The following is a 17,454-nucleotide window of genomic DNA, read 5'->3' as shown; positions in this document are numbered from 1 at the left end:
ATGTTGCCTGCCAATCTTTTTTTAAAAAAGAATTCTGCTCAACATTTTGAATTTATTACAAATTCATTGTTTTTAATAGAATTTTCCCTTCTCTCATCAATGTATTGTTTTTCATTTCCCTTCTCTTTTGTTAATCTTTCCAAATAACTTTTAAGTGGTCCTCCATCTATTTAGCTAAATGAATTCATTCCACAGATACTCATTATTTTGAGAATGATTTATGCAAGCACTATTAGCTAGATTGTCCCTTGTTTGAAGGCTTTTCTGCAATCAGAAAAACCCAGATTTGAGTTAGCTAGAATTAGATCCAGTAAAAATAATATTACATAAAGCACTCAGGACCTTCGGACTGAATATCTATAATGCCAGCTTAATAGGCATACAGATATAGAGAATCTTTCAAACTATGGGAATGGCCTAATGATCTCATTTTGGCTTCAGAAAAATGGCAGTGTCCAACCCTTGAAGTCAAATACAGAATGGTTTTTCTTCAGATTTTTTGAACTCGCTCTTGCAACTCTGAGATGGGGTTGCGAAATCATGTGCATTCAAAGAACAAGGCATAAACTCCGCTACATTGGTTGATTTGCTGTCTGAATTTCACTGGACAAAACCAATCTACTGGCACCCAGCACATTTAGTAGACTTAAGAAAATACTCCTTTTGTAATTGGTGTAGTAGCAGAGGACATGTGGTATAGTGGTAAGAACAGGGGATTGGGAATCAGAATGGTTGGGTCCAGTCCTCAGCTTGCTGTATGACCTTAGGGAAGTCAGTTTGATTCTTACCTGATCATGGTGTTAGTTCTGATTTAAACTATTGTAACAGAGCAGAACTCAGCTGTGTGTGCCTTAGCCTATCGGTCTGCATAGATTTCTTCTTACTTTAAAATCTGCAGGGTTGTTGTGAAGCTCAGATGATGTTTAATAGCCTTGGATGAAAGGTGCTGGGCAAGGTCACAGCAGGAAAGCTAAATATGTTTTTTCCTTAAGGAAAATCCCAGATACAATTGACAATTCTGTGTTAAAGTTCTATCCTATCTTTATCTTTAAAAAGGGAAACAAGCTTTAATTCCAAATAACTACAGTATATTGCAAGAGATGAGGTTAAGGACCTCAAGCAATATGTTGGATGTAGTTGTAGGAATAGAGGGCTGGATCCTTGGCTGTTGCAAATCAGCTCCCCCCCCCAGCCCCCAGTTATGCCAATTTCCACCAGCTGAGCTTCTAGCCCAATACTTTTGCTGACAACTGTATCAAGTGCTGACTGCTTTGTTCCCCTGTGATGGTTTATTTTCCACATGGTGGAGCCTGGTGCCACTGTCTTCTTTACATTCACGCATCTCAAACACCAGCAAGGACAGAATCCACCCAAACTCTCCCTCGGAACAATGCAGCTTTTGCAGGGGTGCTTGTGTGCACCAGTGGTAGTGCTGTATACATTTTGCATCCTCGCTCTGCATTGCACACAAACTGAAACTGACTTGCATGAATGCCAGCCTGTGACTGTTTATTAAGACCAACTAAGAGCATTATACATCTCATTGAGTTCAACCATGATCTCGCAAGCCAAGTGTCCGTCCATTTTATACATGTGTATCCTAAATTCAGTATCAATCTGTACAAGCCTAGCAGTTCATTAACGAAACACCAGAAGCCAGCCTCTGCTCTGGGTTGCACGGCTGTAAATCTCTAGTGATTTGATTGTAGTCAACAGTTACAGTGGGGGTAAATCTGGAGTAAATGAAGGGAGAATTTGGCCTACTCTTTCTTCCTACTGTGTGTGGATTAAAGTCGGAGGAAGCAAACAGTTTTGCCATCATCACCAAAAGATCTGTTTATATCAGGTACTGACTCTGGTACTTATCCTGCTCCATTTTTGAGTCAAAGGCAAAAATCCCCTTTTGGACCAGGATTGGGTCCATTATTCACAAGGTTTATTCAGATCCTCCAGGTACACAATAGTACATAACCATTACCTTTGGTGTATACAGTTTATTAGTCTTTCAATAAGACTATGTTAAAACCTTTAAAATGACAAACTCAAACATGCTCTGTCTGGCTATGGAAATGATTTCTAAAGGCTTGGGGTAGTGATCTGACAAGCAGTGCCTGCCTGGCAAAGGATAGGGGGAAGCTGTCTGGTCTGTGGACAGCTGGTTGGGGAATAACTTTGAAGATGGATTTGTGAGTTGTTGGAGCTGGCACTCATGCTTTCATAGAAGATGCACTTAAAGAAAAAGTCAATGAAATGGAAAAGATTTTCTTGTGGGAGACCATCATGAATAGCTTGAGCTCCTCCATCTCTTTAGAGTGGTCTTCGTTTCTGTTTCCCCTTTAGTAAACCTCTTTGGCTTCAGGGGAGGCCGGTTTCTTGCACAAAAAGCACAGTGTGATTTACAACAGGAAAATCATTTGTTTAGGCTAACAGCATCCAAATCAAATGCAATGCTTCCCTTCGAGGGGGTCGTTTGTTTGCCCTAATCAGCTTGTAAAAATGTGGGGAAACTCCAAGTGCAATCTCTTTCTCGCAGAGTTCATGGTTGGTTTACAGACCGTGTTTGCTCAATAATAAAGTCACCACATGCTGTTAATCACAACCTGCAAATGCCTAATAAAACAGCCCTTGAAAAGCAGGCGTGTGTGTGTGTGTGTGTAAAAAACCAGCTCTTGCTCTCTCTATTCCAGGTCGCTCTTTCTGCTTTGAAGCCTTCCTGACCTCCCTTTTCAATCAATCCCCAGTTATTAACCGTGAAGAATAGCACCAGGAACTGCATTTGCAAATTGAATGGGGTGGTATATAATGAACTCATCCTTTAAAAGATTCCAGCTGAGGGGAGTGCATCAGGCTAAGATCTTTTTATTTCTCCTGCCCCCTCTTTACATCTATCTATTATTCATGCAATTTGAAATAACTCAAAAGAATAGAACTTCCTAGGCAGAGTGTAGAAGGGACAGTGCCTCTAACAACTTTTTATCTGTTTATTCTGATCCCTGGAAGCTAAGCCCCTGGGGAAGATTAGCTACTTAGCTAAAAGCACTGCAATTTATTAAAATGCCCAGTCCTCCAACTTCAGTTTATATATTTATTTCTTTAAAACATTTACTGAATTAATTCCCATCTTGGTATGACAGCTGCAAAACAAGGGGCTGTGAATTCCTTGCAGTTATTCAAATTACAGGATTTTTTTTTTAAATAAAATACAAACCTCCCCAATCACCCTCTCTAAGCCATGAAATGAATCAGGAACCATCTTTATGGAAACACAGACACTGATTAAAAACATGACGTGACCGAATGACCTCCTTCGGGGAGAAGATGCCGTGTTATGGTGCACTCAAGCCCAGAGTGCCAGGAAAGTAAAAAATCCCAACAGCCAGAGTGCTGGAAACATCTCCTATGAGTAGCAGTAAGTAATATAAGGAACGAGGCTAGCTTGATATAATTATAGCATGATTAATATGACTCTATTGTCTCCTCTCCAGAAATGTGCCTGGCTTTCCATGTACGGGGCCTGATGTTTCCTCTCCCTCGCATTGGTCCCGAGTGGGAGTAACTGTTCCGAAGTCAACCGAGTTACACGCCCGCGAGACTGGCCCCGGTCGGAGCAGAGGGACCCGGGCGGGCTGCAGTGGAGCGTTACGAGGCGCTGGGCATCCCCCGGCTGAGGACCAGGCAGGAGGGCGGGGGAGCCCCGCTTGCCCCCGGACCGCGCCGCCCGCGATGAACTCGGTGCCGCGGCCGCCCCGCGGCAGCGCCCGCTCCACGTGTTCCGGCGCCGGGGGAACAAAGGGCGGCGGCGGCGAGGCGGGGATGGAGAGAGGCGCGGAGCCGGGCGCACGGGGCCGCTAGCTGCACCTGGAGGCGGGCGCCGCCGGGGAAGCAGAGCCCGGGAGAGCCCCGCTCCGCTGGCTCGTTCTCTGCCCCCGCCACATCCCCCCGGCCCCGGCCCCGGCCGGCTGGAAGAGAGACGGTCCCCCCCGCACGCTGCCTGCCATCCCCGCCCCTCTGGGATCCCAGCCCCCGGCTCCCCTCCCCTCCTCCTTTCTCCTCCCCCCCCCAGCTCAATCCGAAGTTTCCTGTTCGCACGGGCGAAGCTTTGCAAAGAAGCGGCGGGGCTGCGCTGCTTTCTCCTTGGGATTATTCTTGCACGAGGATCCGCCCGGGAAGATCCCCTGCCTGCACCCCGCTCCCCCCCATCCACCCACCCCCCTTTCGCCGAGGGGCTGCCAGGGGAGAGGGAGAAATCGCCCGCAGCTGCCCAGGACCCAGCGCCCCGCCTTGCCCAGCCGCGGCCGGATTTACAAAGGTGCCGTCTCCCCAGGGCGCAGCCCCGCGCCTTCCAGCCGGAGTCCGGGGAAGTGAATTGCTGCCTGGTCTCATGTGAACTGGAGGTCCCGGCTATGCTGCTGGGAAACCAACCGTCCGCGAAACAAAGGTAAGCAGCAGCCCCCCACCCCCAGAGAGAGGCACCTGCGCCCCCCCCAAGCCCCGCTGGCCCCCTCCCCGCTCCGGCGCTGGTGGATGCTGGCCAGGGAGGGCTGAGTCCCCTGTGCTGTGACTGTCTTGGGGGGTCACTCCTCCGCTCAGGACCCTGACAAAGTTGGCTCCAGCAGGCTGGGGTGGGGATGGGAGCGGGGAAGCCCGTCCGCCCGCTGCTCCAGGTCCAGCCGGGGGGTGTCTTTAGCCCCCGCCGACCCTGCCCGGGGTGAGTTCAGTCGGGGGACCCCATATCCCCCTTTCTTCTGTTTTCATCAGCGGGGAGGCTGAAACCACGGGCAGCCCAGATCTCCTCTAGCCTCCCCCTCCGTCCCCTTCTAGCTTCTTCTTTCTTCTCTCCCCTTCTCTTTTCTTCCTGTTCCTCCTTCTATCTATTTGCTCCCCCGTCCCTTTCTCTCCCTTGGATTTACCAGTGCTTGGACCCCCCCCCCCAGTGCTTCTCTCATCCAGGTGGAGGGTGCGCCCCACCCTGGACCCGGGGGTCTCCAGCGATGCCCGAGTGACTTTGCCCCCTGCTCCTTGCCCTGCAGGTCCTGGCTGCTATCATGACTGATGGCGAGAGGAGAGAGCCCTTCCAGCCGCTGGCGAGCGACGAAGTCCGGGTGCCCATAGCCTCCCTCCCAAGCCAGGCAGCCCAGCCCGGGGAGGACGAGGATGCGCTCAGCCCTTGCAAGTCGATCCAGGGCAGCCTGGGTTCTGGAGGCTCCTCTGCCCGGGATCCAGCCCAGGAGGACGAGGAACAGGTCCCTTACCCGGCCCTGGCACCCACCGTCTTCTTCTGCCTCAAGCAAACCACCCGGCCACGCAGCTGGTGCCTCAGACTGGTCTGTAACCCATATCCTTTCCCAGGAGAGGCTGCCCCATGCCCAGCTTGGGGCGTGGGGTGTCCTGCTGCATGGTGCTGCTGGGTGTTTCCCCTCTGCCCCCCACCCCAAGGGCCATCTGTGTCCAGCACCTGGCGGTGGAGTTTCAGGCAGTGCTGGGGGAGCGCCGGTTGGTTTGTTTTGTTTCCCTGGATGGGTCAGGTTCCACCCTTGGAGTAACTCAGCTAAGTCCATGCAGTCAGGGATGATTATGGCAGTCAGAGAAGCATGGCAGGCTGCAGTCTTTAAAGCCACTTGGTTTGTGAGCCCTTGAGGAAGAGACCTGGTTTGTTCTAGCAGGAGTTGGTTTGAGGAGCAGGTCCTAGCCTCTTTGACCTAGAATTGAATGCAGCTGTTGTTAGAGGTGCACCTTTCAGAGCAAACTGATCCTACACCTTGTGCTAAATGGAGTGGTCTTTGCTACCTCCCAGGGAAAGATGAGCAGCAGTGGCTCGCATCAGCAGTGGGATTTTAGTGTCTTTTCTATTGTTCTGATTATTATTTATTGTACTGCCAGAGAACCCAAAAGCCTCCAGCAGGATCAGCATGTGTGTCCCGGTTAATAGGTCAGGTATTCAGTTAAGGTTCTCCCAGTGCTGCTACTGTACAGAAAGCATTAAAGTATACTTCATGCTACAAAGAAAGCAAGCAAGCCCTGGTAAAATTCAAGAAGAAAAACCATCAAAGAAAACACACCTGGCCTTGTGCACTTTAAGTCTTTTCTTGGATGCAAATAGAAAACAAGCATAATAGGGGGAAACGATTGAACGCTAACTCATTTTAGGACCTGCAAAGAAACAATAAAATCAGAATTCCCTAAACTTTACTTATTTGTCCAGGGGGGTGGAAAAGAGTAAAGTTGAAAGATATATCTCCTTATTTGTGTTAAAAGCTTTGGGGAATTTGAGACCAGCAGTAACCCTTTAACTGTTTATATAAGAGATCTGTGAGTGCGTGTGTTACTTCACATTGGAAAATGAAATGTATTAGAATTGGTTTTGAGAAGCTGAGTTCACGCCTGCCTTTTCATTCTAGGTTCTGAAAGCTTCTGTTTGATTTGTATTCTTTATTTTATTCACAACTAGAAAGTGCAAACAGTCTTTCTAACTCCCCTTTTGTTCCCCAATTGCACCCCTCCAAATCCATTCTCCCCCACCTCAATTAAAAAAAAAAAAAAGCAACGTGTTCTTAGTTGTGACAACTAGAAAATTGAATTTCAGGAAAATGCAAGAGACGTCTTGTATGAAAGCAGAGTTGTTAGTCTGTCTTGATGATCTTCAGAATTGAGCTTTTAGCTTTGCTGCACATGTAAACGTGTCATGTAGGTGTAGCACTGACATTGTGCAGATAATTAATGCTTACATTTCCTTGATATCTGCCAGTAGGTTGCTGTCTGTATCCTGCCATTGCTATTATAAGCAGTATTTATTAATATGGTTATTATTGATTTAGCTTTAGTTAACCAGTGTGCAACTGAGATCACTTTTTTTCCTAAGAATCAGCACCAACTCGTATGCTGTCATTTGAAGGAATTACACAATCCTCTTCAGAAAGCTGCTGTAATCCATTATTAAGAGAAATCCCTGGAGAGAAAACCCATAAACTTTATACCCCTGATTCTCCCCTCACTTAAAGTAGCTTTACTCCAACTTTGAACCGGGGGAGAGCAGAATTGGGCCGTGTAGCTATTAAAATAGAGCAGAAAAGTCAAAATAAAACAAAGTAATGGCTCTTTTCATTGATGATTTAAGCTGCATAAATATTAAATATACATGATGATTCTACACCAAAAAATGTAATAAAACCAGTGGTCAAGGGTAGCTTTTTATATCTAAGCAGTACAGTGAGTCAAGAGAGATTCTTCCCCATGTCCCCCGAGTAGGTTATCATGTTTCAATTTGATGAGGAGAAGGGAGGGAAAATAGCCCCCTCTTCAGATTCAAGGACTATCTTTATCCTTTATGTTACCTATCAGATTGATAATATCAAAATCCAAAAAATAGCCTTGACAAATTAACCTGCAGCTGTTTTAAAAAAAAAAAAAAGAGAGAGAGAAACCACATCTGCCTTATGGAAGTGAGTCTTATGTAGCAGTGTTTTCTTTGGAACAGTAACTGCATTCAAGCCATTGTGTAGCATTACTGTACTTTATTCTTCAATGGAGCTTGATTTTTTTTTCCAACTTTTCTCTAATCTTTCAATTGTATTTACAGGAAACAAAATTCCCTTAGCAAATTATTTGTATGACATAAATGTAGACTTCGATGGATAATTGTGATATTTGGTTACTAATGAGGCAGATGTAATCAAAACAATGTAAGCCTTGTGCTATAGTGGTATTGGCAGGTGAGTTGGGGGGGGGGGACTTTATTTTAACAGAACAATGTTTACAACATATAAAATGGTAACGAGTATCACTAGTGTAAATCTGTACTGGAATTTCTCTAGTTTTCACTATTTCCAGTTGCTGGCAGTTTCATTCTATGTAGTGAAATTAATCTTTAAGTCCTGACTGTAACTTTCTTAAAGACCGAGGGAGGAATAATATTTATTGATGACCATGTCTCTGAAGATATTTGGCTAGGCTTTGTCAAGCACCATAAAAGTTAGTAAAGAGATCTTCATCTTGCCTGTGAAACAATGCTCAGTCCAAATTACTGTACTGAAATCTAAGGACGGCATGCATTTCAAATCACATTCAGTTGAAGGTCAAGCAGCTTTGGAAGGAATGCAACCAAAGCATTTTTGTGAAACTTAAAAAGCAGCCAGATGGAAAGACAGACAGATGAGGGGAGTGGATGGGTAGACGGAACAAGGGACAGCACTCGATGAGCACCTGTCTTGGAAAAACTTAGCTTGAAAGAAATGTCCGATTCACAAAGGTGGTTTCTAACCAGTTATGCAATTTGTGACTCTCCCTGCCTACCAAAGCATGAATCCATAAACCACAATACTGAGCAGCTTTCATTAAAAGTTTCCTTTATTATGAAAAGAAGGGAAGCATCTTTGCATTCTTTTAATGGCCGAGTGAGAGTATCTCTGTGGATATGCCATGTCACCTGGGATGCACTATCCCCGTAAGCAAAGGAGTACTTTTCATAATTGTTATGCTTTTCCTTAAAGCAAACGTAATTCTTTGTTCAATTTGACTTAGACAGTGATTTATTTGTAGGGAGGAAAACTAGGGAAGTCCTTTCCTGGCTAAATTATCTGTTTGTCGATTCTAAATATTTAATGACCCAGGGAATTTGTGCCCATCCAAGCAGGCAGTCCACCTTCCCATCCTCTGTATTTTTAGGTAGTTTGCATTATCATTTGAAGAATATATTCTGCTAAGAGTTCTTTATCCTGGCCTGCAGCTTGGAGACCTGTGTGTGGCTCCCCGCACTACTCAGCAAAGGAATTTCACCAACGTGCCACTGGCCTGTGAGGGATTTATACTCGTCCAGCAATCCACAAAGCAGTTCTTATTAAATTGAAGGCATCTTATTATATTTTAATGGTCATTTCCTCTGCAAATGAACCACCTTCTTCTATTACAGACCAGACCTTTCCTTTCTTGCAGTGCAGGCATGACTTCCTCTCAAAAGGCCCAATATAGTGCCCATGAAAGTCAGTGGGAATCCTTCCACTAATATCAAATGAGCACTCGGTCAAGCACTATATGAACAGTGTATTCTATGTATATATTTGGATCTGTACTGAAAACACCAAATGCTTCTGCAGCTCAAGAAGATTTAGTGAGTCCAAAGTGTGGGTGGGCTTCTGACTTATTGAAACCTTTGTCAGTCTAGCTCAATTTAGCTGTGAAACCAGCCCAACAGCTCTAAGTATTTGTGGATAGCATGGATCTAGGACTTACACCTGCTGTAGGTCATAAGTTATGGGCCAAAAGCATGGCTTGTTTCTGTGGCTTAAGCAGGGGGGGGTTACCACAAGGCTTACCAATAGCTAAAAAAAGATTTTGCATGGTTTTCATGTCAGACAGGTGTGCACAGGATCAGTTACTGCAGGGGTCGAAGGTCAGACATTCTGAACATGTCTGGCAGGAAGCATGTGCCCCCTGGAGATGTTTGTGAATTGTATAAAATTTGGGGTAATGTGTAGAGTGCAGTTAATAGATGCCACATTTGTAGGGTTTTTTTCTTTGTTTTTGTTTGTTTTTTCAGTGGTTGCTCTTGATTCTGCAAGTAAACAGCAGCTAGGAAGACCCTGCATAGATTCCCCTAAAAGCTTGAACGTTTGTCTGTTAATACGTTCTTTGAAGCCTTACGAAATCATGGAATGCAAAAGGCCTGCAAGACTTAGTCAAACTGTTCTGTGCATTAAAGTTTCACCAAAAGTGGAAAAAACATCCTGACTAGATTTATGTTTGATTAATAGTGTGTTCCTATATGGTTGCTTTGTCAGGCTATTGCTTAATAGCATCATTCTTGTCCTATAGTTTAGTAAGTTATGTTTTGAATATAGGAGTAGAGTCCTTTTAAAAAAAACTCCAGCGTTACCTTTCAAACTCTATTTCAACAATAAATTCATCATATATGATAGCACAAAGCTAATAAACAGCCTGAAAGTAACTGCTGTGAGTCTGGGCATTGGTTTAAATTTAATCCTTTACTATCAGGTCTAAAGAGTTTTTCCCCTCTGTCATTATTGATTTACTTAGTTTTGCTTTTTTTAAAATATAATTGGAAGCAAACTTACTTATTTCTCTCAGTACTGGATCTCCTACACAGGTTTATTTATAGAGGTCTGTGGGTAGGACTTTGTGTATGGTAGCATGTTCTCTGGTATAGCGTTGGGTTTGCTTTTACAATAAATGGCAGCTCTATAGAAATAATCCGAGTTTGCTTTTTAATGTAGGTTTTACTACTGGTCCCATTTCAGTAAAAGACGTGTTGTGTCACCTTTGGGCAATCTGTGGGTATCTCCGCACTCTGTATCTGAGTTTGGATTTCAATTGTTTTGAGCTGTTGGCTGGCAAACATGTAATAGATGGACCAGTTTGTGTTGCTAATTTGCAGTCAACATGGGCAAAGTATGCGGTGGCCAGTGGTTTAATTTGCTGGAATGTGGAACGCTGATTTTATGGCAATCGCTGTTATGTATGCAACTGAACAGAATACTTGCTGTATCATTGGCTGAAGGAAGATACTGTCACTCAACGTATAATCCCCAGTAGTAATTAAATCTGTGAATTTTGACAGAAAACTCTCTCAGCTTTGTGGTTCATATGGGTCTGGTGAGATGAGAACAACTTTTGACAACTAAATAGCTTCTGTAAAAGGCCCAATTCTGCATTCCTAAATCTGAGAGAATCCCCGTTGACTTTCATCTCACAAGTAACTAGGAGTGTTATCTAAAGCCCATTGAAATCAAATGGACTTCAGTGGGCATTGGGTCAGTGTGCCTAGGTCCATTATCTTCAAATCTGAGCACCCCACTATCTTTAATGTCTTTTCCCTCACAACACTTGGTTCAAGCCCTAAAAAAAGAATACCTGTAGGAGCTTTCCATATAGGCATTGCAGTATCTGGCCCAAAGACTGCAGTGCTTTTCTGCCTGTTACTTCAGAGCATCCCCTAGCATCTAGTTCCTAATGCTACTTGCAGGACGGATGCAGATCAAATTGCTTCAGGCACTTTGGCTAGATGCTTTGTTTGGTCTATTTTGAGAAAAGAAAAAGTGACGGAATTAAGAACGTAATCAGTTCTGGATGGGGAAAAAGCATGTTTCCTTCAACAAGGTTCAGGTCTTTCACTCATGAAAGACTCAAGGCTTGGCCTCCCCCATCCTCACAACAGCAGCCGATTGTTTGGGTTTGTTTAAGAAGTTTGCTGCTAGGCCAAGTTCACGAGTGTTTTCTGACAGGCGCCTTGAATTTGTGTTTCTTAGTTCCTTATCCCACTGTTGCTATGAACAGTGGTTACTATGGACTCTGATATACAACCATATACACGTGTTCTAACTACGTAATTGTTTAGCCTATACGTCACATTTTAGTTGAGGCACGAAGAGAGAGAATTGTCAATTTCCAGGAGTTTAAGCCCAAACTTCAGTGGTGTGTGCATGTGTGTTTGATTTTTAGAGAATGTTGTATCAGCCTTGATGGGCCGTATCATGAAATCTCTACTCCACTTTTAGTCCATGCTTGCTAAGTCTAAACTCCTGCTGACTCAATGTGTGTTCTGCCTGAGTAACACCTGAATCAGAATTTGCCTAATATAAATATTTACATGTCATTTAAATAAAATATTTAAGGTGGCACTAGAAGAAACCATCATGTAACAAATGTATTGACGGGCCTAACACTGAGAGCCGTTGAGCATCCACAGCTCCTGTTAATACCACACCCCTAGTTGAAATCGTCTGCTGGATTACAAGCAGTTACAAAACACCAATTTAAAAAAAATCCCGTGTAAATTTACAATTCTAAAAATATGTTGGTCACATGAATCTGTTGTTTTTTTTTTAAATTCATTAATTTCAGTGGTTTTACATCAAGAAAGGATGGGCTCTATATAACTAATCAATTAAGTAATTTTTGTAATATCAAAGAGAAGTGCGTTTTAATATGGCTAAATGCAAAGGTATACACCTGGGAACAAACAATATAGGCCATACTTACAGGATGGGGGACTCTAGCGTGACCTGACAGCAAGTGTGAAAAATTGTGACGGGGGTGGGGGATAATAGGCGCCTGTACAAGACATAGCCCCAAATATGAGGACTGTTCATCTAAAATTGGGACATCTGGTCACTCTAGGGCAGTGGTTTTCAAACTGCGGGTCGCAAGCCAGTACTGGGTCACGGAATGGAAGGCACTGGGTCGCAGTTGCTCTGGTCAGCACCGCCGACCGGGCCGCTAAGTCCTGTCGGCGGTGCTGCCCGGCTAAGCCAGGCTAGTCCCTACCTGTTCTGACACCGCGCTGCACCGCGGAAGTGGCCAGCAGCAGGTCCAGCTCCTAGGTGGGAGGGCCACGGGCTCCACGTGCTGCCCCTGCCCTGGGCACCGGCTCTGCACTCCCAGTGGCTGGGAACTGGCCAATGGGAGCTGGGGTGCAGGGCGCCCGTGGGCGAGAGCTGCGCAGAGCTGCTTGCGTGCCTCCACCTAGGAGCTGGACCTGCTGCTGGCCACTTCCAGGGCGCAGTGTTGTCCGCGGTGCCAGGAAGTCTGCCTTAGCAGGCCCACTGTCCGGGAGCCGCCCAAGGCAAGCCCATGGCCGAACCCTGCGCCCTAATCCCCTGCCCCAGCCCTGAGCCGCCCCCCCCCCCAGAACTCCTTCCTGCACTCCAAACCCCTCATCCCTGGTACCACCCCAGAGTCTGCACCCCCAGCCCAGAGCCATGACCCTCTCCCGCACTCCTAGCCCAGCCCAGAGCCCCCTCCCACACCCTGAACCCCTCATTCTTGGCCACACCCCATAGCCCTCACCCCTGCACCTCAACCCTCTGCCCCAGCCCTGAGCCCATCCAACACCCCAAACCCCTCATCCCCAGCTCTGTTGGATCATGGGCATCAACAATTTTCTTCAACTGGGTCGCCAGAAAAAAAGTTTGAAAACCACTGCACTCGGGGACTCTATCCTCTGAAAAAGATGTGGAGATTGTGGTGCATAGCACAAGCTCCCAGCATGACGCCGTGGTCAAAATAGCTAATGCAACCCTGGGACGCATAAACAGGAGTAGCTCGACTAGGGTACCTCTGTGTTTTGGTCCTTGTGTGACCATTGCTCAATCATTGTTCAGGCACCTCTCAGAGCCATTGTTTTAGGCTCTTTTCAGACTCACACAGGCATCAGTTTAAATTCAGCTCCTATTTTGAGGTGTTATTTGCACCCATAAGAGCTAAAAACTTTTTTTAAATGAAAGCTGAGATTCTGGATCACAGCTTTGCAGCAAAGAGTGAAATTCTGTGGTAAATTTTGTGATCGTGGAATATGCTGGACCATATGTATGTAGCGAACCCAGATATAACCGTGTTTGTGCTGGTGCATAAGAATAAGAAAGTGAAATTTATTATTAAAAAAGGTGAAACTGACAAGACAGTTTTCATTATTTAAGCTGAGTGAAGCGCACAAAGTAAACCAAGAGCATAAATAATGAAAATTAAATGAGAGCTTTCATATTATTTTGGTGTTCAACATAACAGTTGTTGTTAATAACACAAGTAATGTTTTTTTTTTCCTTTCAAATATATGGCCCCAAATTCATTCCCGGTAGAACCTCATTGATTTACAGCCGTAATGAAGCTGATCATGAATTTTATGACCTTGACTGTAGTCTCTTCTCTATCCCTAGTGGATGTTTAATTTCATTACAAGGCCACTGTAATGCATAACTGTTCACCACAGTTATGCATCTTTGGTCAGTAAAGGCCTGAACCCAAATTGCAAGAGGTGCTGCTGCTTAGTACTCATTGGCAAATGCACGTAAGAAACGTCTACATATTTCCCCAGCATGCCTTAATCTAGTTACCACTGTTATTTCCATAAAGACCAATTCACCCAATGGTTAAAACGCGCACACACAATATTCCCCATTTCTATGATCTCATCAGAGAAATTAAATTTAATCTTTTACATGTATTTTTCATTATTGTCCTAGCTTTTGAAATGGCTCTCTACTAAATTACCTACCGAAAGACGTTTTAAAGAGAATTGACTGCTACTCCAGTATCTTTTTCAAGGTTACTCCTAATCTGCTCGCTGTAATTGTTCCATACTTGTGCTTATTTTTTCAGTGCATCTGTAATATTTCACATCACTAAACCACAGAAAATTTAACTGGCTACTTGTCAGCTCACATAGAAAACTAATCCTAAAGGATCTTGTTAAAGTTTTGCAATAGCCTTTTGGTTTTTCTGCCTCTCTGACTTGGTAGGAACCTATAAATGCAATCAAGTTTCATTACAACTGGTTCATGTGGGTAGGCCATGGTATGTTTGCTTTTTCCATTGTGACCATGGGCCCGATCCTCAGATGGTATAAATCGGCACAGCATAATCAATGGGACTACCCAGATTTATACAACCCGTGGATCTGTACACATACATCTACTTTGTGTGTTTATATTACATATAGTAGTTATACCTTAAGAAGTTAAAGTCTAAATATTGTGTTTACAAATGGATTTTATGCAGTACTGTCCCAGGTTGGGTATAGATCTTTTCCCAAGCATCATATGTAAATTAAATTGAATTGAATTTTTTTTATTTTATTTTATTTTTTTTGCTTGCAGGGTTAGGGAGAGTCAGAGAATTTTTTAAAATGAGAATTAGTTTTAAAGAGATGCTTATTGAACTTAGCCAAGGAATCATTAAGCAATCTAGCCACACAGATATTGTTATAGGTTTTATTGCACTATTTTACTCTGTATTTCACTATTTAAAGGCTCAAAAAGCTGCGCCCATCGAGGTCAATTAGCAATATTCTGATAGACCTCCTTGGAAGCAGGACCTAAAACTCAGCTGCCGTGTGCTATCTAAGCAGTAAGCCTGATTCGCTGCTCATGTTGGAATTACTCCACAGTTGTAACTGGAGTTATATTGGTTTATGATCTGCAGTGAGTTGGTGCTGAATCAGTCCTCTGCCTTTTGGAGTAGTTTAAAAGCCAAAGATCGTAGGCTGCTCTTCATCTCCAGTGCCCAAGCTTGTTGGCTTTCTACTGGATTATAACTGTGACTCTTGCATCTCCATTCACTTACACTGGTGCAAATCAGGAGTAGCCCCATTGAAATAATTGGGAGTTGTGGATGCTCAGTAAACTTTTTTTTTTTTCCCCCAACCACTAAAGCGAAGCCATGACACATTCCAGGGCTGAATTCAAACCAGGAGTGTCTCCAAACCATGCAACGAAAACCTTTGCCACTAGCATTAAAACTCATGTAAAAATATGTTAGCTCTATTTACACAGATGTTCTAAAAGAACATTGGTCCAGATTTTGCCATTAATTCTTAAGGTAGCATCTGGCATTATATCTAATCTTTTAATCCAGCTGTAGCAGCAGCCTGGTGTTTTTAAGTAAGATCATATTTGTCTTTACTTTTAAGTGACTATTTAGCTCCATGAGATGGAAGGGACATTATCTTCCTCCCCTAATAGTTAATTTTTCAATAACTTGGAACAACTTAAAATCATCAGGGTACATACTGTATTTCTGAGCCAGCAATTAGAAGTCACCAGCCTGCATAGAGACAAATTTTAAAGTGAATTATTTGCTGATTAGCTCTGTACAGTCTTCCACAACTATTCAGAGCCTCCTGTTGCATGAAATTTTATGCTGGTCACTCTGGAATTGGTCTTCCTTGGGTAGAGATTTGACAAGATGCAACTGTAGGAGACAATTTCTCTTTCTCCTTCTTAATAAAATCTGTTTTGAGCGCTGTACCAATCTGACTGGTTTGACAATGGTCTAAATGCACAGATTCAAGATCTAATTTTGCCCATTTCAATTGACAGATGGAAACTGTGTGCTTTTACAAAGCTAGTAGCGTCTAGTCATTTCACTCAGAAGTAGTGCTGATGAAAGCAGTCCAAAAAAGAAGTAATTGGATTTTTTTTTTAAGAAGGTGAATACAAGTTACATGTGCAAGTCTTGCCTCCTCTTTCCGTCATTGCCGTCCAAACGAGGAGAATGTTTGTTTGAATATCTAACATTCTGGCAAATTTTGCTGCAGGAAAAGTAAACCACAAGTTTTATGGTTGTTTGCAACATCTGTCAGGTTCCAGAAGGATGAAGATTTTGAGTAGCAATGATGTTTGATGAATGTTACAAATAGGTAACAGTAGGAAAATTCTTCCACCCTCCCACCCCCTTGCTCCTGAGAAGGTACTGTGGCTGAACCCTTTGATTCCACCACACTTGTCTTCATCCCCACATTTGATATATTTGTTCAAACGGGCATAGATTAAACTCCAGAAGTTTCTAATGAATCCATTCCTTTCTTGGATGTACTGTGTAAATATGTTTCGGGACCACCGCCCCGGCCCACAGATTACCTTACAAACCTAGCAAAGGAGACCCCTACCTCTTGCAGTAGTAGACAAAACCACTACTAACTCTCGGTTCAGATCCAAGGAACAGGTTTATTTCAGCATAGGCACAGAATGCCACACTGCAGTGATCAAGTGGGATATGCCAGGCCAGTGGTTTGGCTACATTGATATGGAATTAAATTTCAGTACACGCTTTTTATACCCAAGCTGACACCATATTTTTATCAACACTCCCTCCTCTGATTCGTTGCCTAATAAATGTCTGTGTCCAAATATAAAATTCCATATTACAGACCAGATTATGTAATATGCTTACCTAGTTCTTAGCAATAATAAAACTATTGGCAGGGACTTCTAGGACTTTTCTTGTTCATTCGGATTATATTTGGTGGAGTTCCTGTAACCTTTCATTGTAACTTTCTCCTTGTCTTGTACCCAAATCAGGGAGATTTTGAAGAACTGAATAATAGGATACTTATTAAACCTAATGGCTTTGTTTGCACGTCTTCCCAATAGGTTTATTTAAATGCCACACTAAAAACTAGGCCAACCATTATATTGGTTATGTATTTGCTTGTCTGTTACTAGCTAATATGTTTATATCTATATAATCTATTCACTACATGATTAAATACACTTAGGCCCATCCATTTTACATGAGATAAGTTCACCTAGTCCCCTAATTACACCCTGCTGCTCAGTTGGCATTTGGGAAGGAAAACATAAATTGACCCCTTTTTCACTGAAGATGACAGATGAGGAAAAGGCTGGAAAAGTAGCCGTGAAATGAACTAAACCCAGTGGTTTGAATATCGCGTCTGTCCCCAGGAGGAAGAAAGAGGGACATTCCTTGGGGCTTGGGTTTCAAGCACAGCTGATGAAAAGCAAACAGTAAAACACAGTACTTTAGAGACACAGCCACCCTGCTCCTGGGGCCGTGGGGGTTTGTACCCCAGGGAGGCCCTCTCCCCAAGCAGCTGGTATGTAAGGGGATTGCTCAGCCTTCACTGGGATTCATTCTGTGGGCTGGTGCTGAGGGGGAGCGGCTGTGGTCCTAGCACAGTGAAGGAGGAGCCCTTGTGTTCCTCAAGTC

The 17,454-nt window shown here is 43.9% G+C and overlaps 1 protein-coding gene across 2 annotated transcripts in view; it reads left to right on the top strand.

Annotated features, from left to right (window-relative positions):
- Positions 1 to 17,454, top strand: part of CACNA1H (calcium voltage-gated channel subunit alpha1 H) — a 581,666-nt gene that overhangs the window by 135,154 nt on the left and 429,058 nt on the right. For both annotated transcript variants that reach the window (XM_039490763.1, XM_039490762.1), the window contains exons 4-5: positions 3,486 to 4,438; positions 5,031 to 5,335. In XM_039490763.1, coding sequence (XP_039346697.1) covers positions 5,046 to 5,335 — 290 coding nt within the window. In that variant the 5' untranslated portion in view covers positions 3,486 to 4,438; positions 5,031 to 5,045. The remainder of the gene's footprint in view (positions 1 to 3,485; positions 4,439 to 5,030; positions 5,336 to 17,454) is intronic.

Source organism: Mauremys reevesii, linkage group 10, assembly GCF_016161935.1.
Source record: "Mauremys reevesii isolate NIE-2019 linkage group 10, ASM1616193v1, whole genome shotgun sequence".
Taxonomy (NCBI): domain Eukaryota; kingdom Metazoa; phylum Chordata; order Testudines; family Geoemydidae; genus Mauremys; species Mauremys reevesii.
Note: the sequence above shows the minus strand (reverse complement) of the source record. Positions and strands in the feature narration are given on the sequence as shown.